This window comes from Cannabis sativa, chromosome 2 (genome assembly GCF_029168945.1).
Source record: "Cannabis sativa cultivar Pink pepper isolate KNU-18-1 chromosome 2, ASM2916894v1, whole genome shotgun sequence".
Taxonomy (NCBI): domain Eukaryota; kingdom Viridiplantae; phylum Streptophyta; class Magnoliopsida; order Rosales; family Cannabaceae; genus Cannabis; species Cannabis sativa.
This window is the reverse complement of record NC_083602.1, coordinates 18,946,467-18,955,444: the sequence shown is the minus strand read 5'-3', so window position 1 is coordinate 18,955,444 and position 8,978 is coordinate 18,946,467. Positions and strand designations below refer to the sequence as shown.

The window sequence follows — 8,978 nt, the reverse complement described above, 5'->3', positions numbered from 1 at the left end:
CACAAATTCGATTTCTCTGTGTGGTGGTAACCCGGGTAACTCCTCTGGAAATACATCAAGAAACTCAGCAACTACCCGTGTTTCCTCCGGCTTTCTTTCAATTTTCTTGGTGTCATCAACCACATTAACTAGATACCCTAAGCACCCACGCTGCAATAGTTGCCCAGCCTTCATTGCCGAAATAACAGGGGTGCGAGGTTTCTTTCCTACCCCCCTGAACTCGAATGTCTCTCCATCTTCTGGTGTGAAAACAACTTTCTTTTGCTTGCAGTCAATTGATGCTCCATATTTGGTAAGAAAATCCATGCCCAAGATTACATCAAAATCAAATAAATCTAATACAATCAGGTCTACAAATAATTCTCTACCATCTATCCTGACAGGTATACCCCTAAGCCAACTTCTAGAGATTACAACCTCCCCAGATGGTAACATGGTCCCAAACCCCACAGTAAATAATTCACTCGGTGCATTTATATGATTTACAATTGTGCTAGCAATAAAGGAATGAGTTGCACCAGAATCAAACAAAACTTTACAAGTGGTGTTGGCCATAGGAATCTGACCTGATACAACCGAAGGACTGGCCTCAGCTTCTGCTTGAGTGATGGCAAAAACTGCGGCATTTAGGAACATACTTGTCATCTTTCTTGGGTTCTGCTCTGTTCCCAGTCTGTCCCCACAGTGGGCAATTGCGTTTGATGTGTCCTTCTTTTCCACATTTGTAGCATGCTTTTGCGCGACACTCGCCGAGATGACGTTTGGTACATTTAGGGCATTCTGGAATGTTTCGCCCACTGCTGCCATTAAATCGTTGGTCGTTATCACTTTTGTACCCCTTGTCTTCACTTGGCTGCCCAGACTGGTCCTGTCCTCGTTTCTTGTGGTCATTAGAATTGGCTCCACCTTTCTTCGATTCTCTCCTGGCGGCATTTTCCTTCCAAATTTTGTTTTCACTCCGCTCAGCCGTAAGAGCCATTTCGACAACTTGAGCATAACTGAATTGACCCCTTGACACAATTTCCACATCTCGAGCAACCATTGGTTTCAGGCCTTCCACAAATCGATGTGCTCGCACTCTATCAGTAGGTACCAGATCTGGAGCAAATTTCGCCAATCTATCAAATTTTTGTGCATACTCAGTCACAGTAAGACTCCCTTGGACTAACCCAGTAAATTCATCGACCTTTGCTGCTAGAACTGCTGAGTTATAATACTTCTCATTAAAGACCCTTTTGAAATCGTCCCAGTTCATGGTATCTACATCCTTTGTTTGTTCCACCACCTCCCACCAGATACGAGCATCTTTCCTCAGCATGTAAGATGCACACTTCACTCGGTCATTCCCATCCACCCTTAGCATCTGCAAAATGCTTTCTATGCGACTTATCCACTCCTCAGCCACTACCGGGTCTATGCCTCCCTCAAACTCAGGTGGGTGTTGTTTTCGAAATCTCTCTGCTAACAACTCATGTCTAGCCTCTGTAGCAGGATATACCACTGCAGCTGGTGGGTCTCTATTTTCTGTATCCTGCATTATTTGGACCGGCGGCTCCGGTTGACGTCTCAGCTGACGAAGTTCTTCATCCTGCCTATGAATGATTCCTTCCAGTGCGGCAATGCGCTCTTCCCATCCCTGTGGTGCTTGAGGTGGTTCATTGATCCCTCCATCATCTCGGCCTTGGCCTTGGCCTCGACCTCGACCTCGACCCACTCTAACTGACCTTCTAGGAGGCATTTCTAAACTCCTGAACCACACAAACCAATACACATCAAGATCATTTTGATCATCAATTTTACATGAAAATAATGTTACCCTCTCGCATGCAGAAATTTAAGGCAACTTAATTATAAGTAATAACCACTTACAGTACAGTGAGTCGAGCTCGTCTCATGGCGGTGAACTTTACATGTTAGGGCTAACCACATTCTTTAGGACCGTATTGCTCTGATACCATATTGTAACACCCCGATTTCCCGAGATGTCACATAGGATAGTCCGTATAAAACAATTTAATAAGATAAAAACAAACAAATACTTCTTTATTGAAAAATATTCAAGCATGAGATCTCATTGTTTAAAACAAAATTCTTTTAGTACTGTAAACTTAAATAAGAACTAGTTAAGTCAAAATAATAGTTCCAAAATGTTTAGCAGTAAAAAAAACATTAAAAGCAAAATACTGTGCCAGCCCCCTAACATGCGGTCCACGCCTCGAGCTCTTCATTCTCACTGCTTAGCCTTACCCTTACCTGTACACAGAGTACCCGTGAGCTAACGCCCAGTAAGAAGAGCTATGTAGGACATAACCCTCCTAACTAGTTACTTGACATAATTTACTCTTTAATATTAATCAACAGTAATTCACATTCCATAAATATATCCACAACGCATGTTGTTCTCACATGCACACATCAAGTCTCATACCGCACATTATACTCACATACGATAATCAACTATTCTCTCATGTTGATCAGACATGAGGTAACCTACCCTGCCTTGTGTTATTCTCACACTTGGCATCCAACAGGGCAATTAATTACCATAAGTTGTACTCACCCATGATAATGTTATAACCTGCAAGTGTTATGCTCACACAAGCAGCAAAACCCTAATATTATTCTCATGCTAACGATGCTCACAAAATATAAGGAAATCACAACACAATCAAATTAAATAACAAACCAACCCAAGTTGTATGCATAACATACACCCTGTGTACAGATGTCCACTCTTCTTACCTCAGTTGCTAAGACCACACTTGCTACCTCGAGCACCTCAACGAATTTCCTTGTTGAGAACAAGATCCTTTAAAAACCCCTGAACGGAGCTTCGCCGGAGTTTCGCCGGCGGGTCGTCTTCTCCGGCCACAGTGAGTTCCAAACTCCCGTTTTTCTTGCTTTCGACGTCTCCTTTCAATTAGGAATGATCCCCACAATGCCCAGAAACTCAAACCGATCCAATCTTGTCCAAAGAAACAACTAAATCACGTCCTAAAAGAGTTGTCTTCTTTAGCTCCAGTGTACCGCCTTTTATGGTGTCAAAATGTTGGTTCTGTGTTTTTGACGTCAAAGCTCCATTATTTTTCGTCCAAACTGAGCCTTAGGGTCCCAAAAACTCAAATACAACCTTCTTTGATCCTTGAAACAAGTTAAACACGTTCAAATTCGGATCCGTTTCAAGAACGGTATTTTGAACGTAATAATGGCGTCTGTCGAATGGTGCGATTACAGACCCTCTAATCGCATCTAAAACTCCTCTTGGATGAAATAAAACTCAATGAAATAATCTAAGGCAGCCCAAAACTCTCAAATCCAACCAACCCGAAATCTCACTTTCTCACCACTCGGTTTCGTTCGACCCAAACCGCTCTCTCTCTCTCTCAGTCTCTGCCTCTCACTACTGTTTTTAAACCATAAAACCATGTTATAAACATCATATATATATATAGTCTAACCCTAATATAACCCTAATACAACCCTAAACAACTTTAAAAAAACTAATAATAATAATATATATATACACATGTGACCGTGTATAACATAAACTTTACAAGTTTAATAATAATAATAATAATAATAATAATAATAATAATAATAATAATAATGATAATAATAATAATAATAATAATAATAATAATAATAATAATAATAATAACGTTAATATTAATATTAATAATAATAATAATAATAATAATAATAATAATAATAATAATAATAATATTAATATTAATAATAATAATAATAATAATAATATACCCATATAATAATATTTATATATATATCTATTAGGCATTATGCACATGCCAATAATATCAAATATTATATCATCATAAAAATCTCATACATATTTAAACCCATAAATATGTAAAATAATAAAAATACTTTCCGCTAAAAAATTACAAAAATACCCTTTCGGAGTTAGCAGATATTACACCTTAGACCAGACACCTGCTGTTGAGTGGGAGTAATGAGTAGGTATCAGATTAATCCAGGAGAAGAACATTGAAAGACAATCAAGTAAATCTTAAGATTAAGAAGAGGAACTATATGTTAGTCTATAAGGGTGTGTTTAAAACTCTTAGACTACACCATATCAGATTTCGAAATTTGCCTTTGTGTTAGTAAATCTTTCTGATAAGATGGTGGTTACTCTGGGGGTGGAATAGTGATTTTGGAGAAGTGTAAAAACCTATCTGAAGTCTCTAGGTCTACCAGAAAGGGACTGAATGTTAAAGTTGCAGGAAAGGTACTTATCAGTCTAAGGAAAGTTCTATACATTTTTGGCATCATTCCAAATTGCCTTAAACTACTAGTGTTAATTTCCTGATTAACCAAAAGTAGTTGCCAAAGATATAGAATCCGGTATCCCAAGAGAGTAGACATATAGAGAGGAATTTCACATTATCAATGATTTTGTGATTAAAGGAAGAGTAATGGTGGAGAAAAGGTTGTGGTTAATTCAACCTTTCAGATCCTATTACGAGGAGTTTACTACTACTACACTTGATTTGTATATCAAGGTGTTGAGATTATTTGAAACGCACTTTTTGTTTTATATTAGTGCAAGTGGGAGTTTGTTGGGTTTTATGCCCTAAATAAAACTCATTTCAATATAATCAGATTTACTTATTAATATAGATCAGAAATAACATTTAATGTTGCATGGTTCACATGATTTATTTCATGATTATATGTACATAATGTATAAATTCATCTGAAACCCTTTTCACATACTTGATCCTGTTTATTGTGCCGTCAACACATTGGAAAGTAAACAGGACTATGTGAATAAAGTTTCATAGATTTATCAGACATAGGGTTTTACTGATATGATAATCTACAACAGAGTTTACTTGCATTTGGAGAAGTGCTATGTTCTTTCCAGAGCATTGGTTAAAGTAAAGCTCAGGTTGGATGCATGGAGTATGCATCGGAAGGGACCGATATTGAACTTTGACTTAGATTTATTAAACTTACCGTAATATCTATTCAAGTCAATATCGCCTAGTTGATCCTAGATTAAATGATCTTAATCCTGATATGATTAGACTCAATCTTGAAAGGCTATTCGTGTTCTTTGATTTGTTAGTTAAGCCTACTTTTAGGTCAGGGTGATACGTACATTTTGGGAACACAGTAGTTCAATTGAGTGGGAGCGCTATAATAAACATGGAATCTATAGCTTCTATCTGGCGAATAGTAAGCAAAGGATGATCTCCTTCGAGCTTGACCAAACGAACATAAATGGTGGAGTACTCATTTCACATAAGCTGAAATATCATTTATACGGGGTCAAGTGTTTTAAGGAATAAATACATTGTAGGGTGTAACGGTAATTTAATCCCTTTACAGTGTAGGTGGAACATATAGAGCATTCTATATAACTGAGAGTGCAATTCTAAGTTCTATGCGTGGATTCAACGAAGAATTAATAAGTTAGTGAATTTTAGTAATAAATTCTTGATCTACTTATTGGAAGCTCGGTTATATAGACCCATGGTCCCCGCACTAGTTGAGATAATATTGCTTGTAAGACTCATGTAATTGGTTTTGATTAATCAATTATAATTCTCAATTTAGACTATGTCTATTTGTGAATTTTTCACTAAGTAAGGGCGAAATTGTAAAGAAAGAGTTAATAGGGGCATATTTGTTAATTATCATACTTTGTATGGTTCAATTAATAAATATGATAAATGAAAATATTATTTAATAATTATTTATAGTTATTAAATAGTTAGAATTGGCATTTAAATGGTTGAATTAGAAAATTGGCGTTTTTGAGAAAATCAGATGCAGAAAAGGTAAAACTGCAAAATTGCAAAAAGTGAGGCCCAAATCCACTTGTATAGGGCCGGCCACTTTTGTAGGAAATTTAAACTGATATTTTTATTATTTTAATGCCAAATAATTCAAACCTAACCCTAGTGGAATGCTATAAATAGATAGTGAAGGCTTCAGGAAAATTACAACTTTTCTTCTGACACTTCTGATTCAGAAATAACTGAGCCTCTCTCTCTCCCTATCTTTTGCCGAACCCACTCTCTCTCTCTTCCTCATTGAGATTTCGAAATTCTTAGTGTATGAGTAGTGCCCACACGCAGCAAGTGATACCTCAATCATAGTGAGGAAGATCGTGAAGAAAGACTTTCAGCAAGAAGGAGGTTTCAGCATCAAAGATTCAGAGAAAGAGATCCAGGTTCAGATATTGATAATGCTCTGCTACAGAAAGGAATCAAGGGCTAGATATCTGAACGGAAGGAGTCATTGTATTCCGCTGCACCCAATGTAAGGTTTCCTAAACTTTATATGTGTTTATTTCATCGTTTTAGAAAGTTCATATTTAGGGTGTTAATCAACATACTTGTGAGTAGATCTAAGATCCTGGTAAAATAAATTCCAACAGTAATGGCGTTCAAGACGGCTTTCATGAGTGAGCAGTAGGGATTGTATAGATTCGAAAGAAAGATTGTCAACAAGGCTAGTAACATGAACAACTACAGGATCAAATTCGGGACCTAGCCCATTCAACAAATACATAACAAGATCACTCTCATCTAAGGGATGACCTGCAGTAGATAAAGAATCAGCAAGCAATTTGACCTTATCATAATAGTCAGATATAGAAAGATTGCCTTTGGTGATGGTGGACAACTGAGATTTGATCTGAAGAACTCGAGCCTTTGATTGACTGGCATATCTTTGTTCGAGGGCTTTCCAAACGGAGTAACAAACAAGTGTTGTGCTGGGCTATAGATCCAAGAACAGTCTCGGACATAGACGAACGAAGCCAGCTTAGAAGGAGTTGATCTTTCCTTCTCCAGACAAGAAATTCTGGGTTAGCAGCCCCAGTAACCAGTGTTGCAGGTGGAGCAATACCTGTAAGAAGAATATCGTCAAGGCCATGGCCAATGACTATGGGAATGACTTGCGATTTCCACGCAAGAAAGTTGGTGCGATCCAATTTGACCGTGAGGGAGGAATTGAGGGAATGTTGGAACATATTCCATGAAGAAGCAGAGGAAGCAGAAGCTGTAGTGGTGGTAGTGGCAGAGGGATTTTCAAGAACACCAAGATCCATGGGAGACTAACAATGTCGATGGCAATCTGATACCATATAGAAGCTATCAATACAGGACTATCAATGAACACAAAGATACTTTGGGTACAAAGTCTTGCAAAGCTTGAGCCATGAAAATGGCCTTAGGATCTTTATTTATAGGCAGAGAGATTACAGAAAGGAGAGTTGTTACAACAGTTGAGACTGTAACTAACTCTGACAGATTAAACCAGAAAATAACAGAAGAGGACTTTAACTAACTTTGTCCTGTAATACATACAAATATTACAACACAAACTAAAAAAGACTATACATTTTTAAGAGCTTTCTTTTGAAAGATAATAATTGTAGTATGAAAAATCTAAATAAAAATTCAACAATAAAAAAAAAAAAAATTAAACAACAGTTTAGAACTTAAAAAAAAAAAATTCAGCATAGATTGAAAAAATTATAATAAATTTCATCACTATATAAATTTTCTATACTAATGAAAATATATCAAACTTTAAGAAGATTTGAGACTGGCTTATAAATGATCTCTTAATTTTAGAAATTTAAAATTTGAACTCTAAGCAATAAAATAACAATATATAAATAATATATATATATATATATATATATATAAAAGAATCTAGATTTTACATATACATATTTTCAACCTTCCGAAATGTATTGCTTTAATAGGATGAATCAATAATTTACAAATACATATATTTCAACCTTTCTAAAATGTATTGCTTCAATAAGATTTCTAAAATTATATTCTCATCTATGAATTAATCTTAATTTTAAGATTATTAATAGTGTCCGAGCTTTTCACAAAAAAGTGATGGTTTAAGGATTTTTACAAAGATTTTCATCCAAAATCATAGAATTAAAACAAAACCATTACAGAAAAAATAATAATCTAAATCATAAAAAAACATATAATTATATGAAACAACTATAGTGTCCTTATATGTTTATACATATATGCAAAAGAGATATTAAAATTAAAAACCCTAAATTAAATTTATATGAAGCAACTACAGTGTCCTTATATATATTTATATATATATGCAAAGAGAGATTGAGAGAAAAATTAATAATAATGATCTTAACTAAGTTAATAGAGTGGCTGAGAGAAGAAAACAAAAGCTTTGAGAAAATTAATAATAATGATCTTAACTAAGGTGGCGTTTGGTAACACTTTTTTAATCAGTTTTCTGTTTTTAAAAGTGGAAAAGTAAAAATATTTTTCAAAAACATGTTCTATAAAACTGTTTGTACTTTTCAATTTTATAATTAGAAATTAAAATTTTAAAAATAAAAAAAAAAAATCACTTTCAATCTTTTTTTTAAACAGTTTTTTTTCTTAATCAATCTTTTGGATTACAACCAGACCCGGACTCAAAACCCCTCCTCACGGCCTTGGCGTTGAACCCAACTTCTGACCCGAACCCGAATCCAACCCCAAATCTTGACCCGACTTAAATAAAATAAAAAAATTAAAATTAAAATGAACTTTACAGAACAAACTTTTATTTTTTTGTTTTTAAAATTGAAAAATAAAAGTGGTTACAGAACGCATTTTTGTTTTTTAAAAATCAATTTTTTAAAAACAAAAATTTTACTTTCATTTTGTGATTAAAAAATTAAAAAATAATCACTTATGCTATTACCTATCAAAGGTTACTCTCTCTGTCTCATCTCTTACTACTACTTCCTATTTTGCCTTTTATGCCATAATATTCATTGCTTATTACCTCACGCCACCATCAATACCATCATCCTTTATCATTTTCTCTATCATTTTTTTTTTCAATTTCTTTTTCTATCATTTCACCATTCTCTCAACACTATTCCCAACTGATTATTCTTGTCATACTCACATATCACCACCACCAACCTCTTAAGCATTTATATATATATATAT

At 35.0% G+C, this 8,978-nt stretch overlaps 1 protein-coding gene across 1 annotated transcript; it reads right to left on the bottom strand.

Moving 5' to 3' along the window:
• Nucleotides 1-589: 589 nt before the first annotated feature.
• Nucleotides 590-2,899, bottom strand: LOC133034179 (uncharacterized). The gene is made up of 2 exons (XM_061109215.1): nucleotides 2,743-2,899; nucleotides 590-2,253 (listed from the first exon to the last, which is right to left on the bottom strand). The coding sequence occupies exon 2, from the start codon at nucleotides 1,736-1,738 to the stop codon at nucleotides 590-592; it is 1,149 nt and encodes a 382-aa protein (XP_060965198.1). The 5' UTR covers nucleotides 1,739-2,253; nucleotides 2,743-2,899.
• Between the last annotated feature and the right edge of the window lie 6,079 nt (nucleotides 2,900-8,978).

Excerpts from the sequence above, each read along its gene's own strand:
- LOC133034179 (XM_061109215.1), bottom strand. The coding sequence starts at position 1,738 with ATGCCTCCTAGAAGGTCAGTTAGAGTGGGTCGAGGTCGAGGTCGAGGC.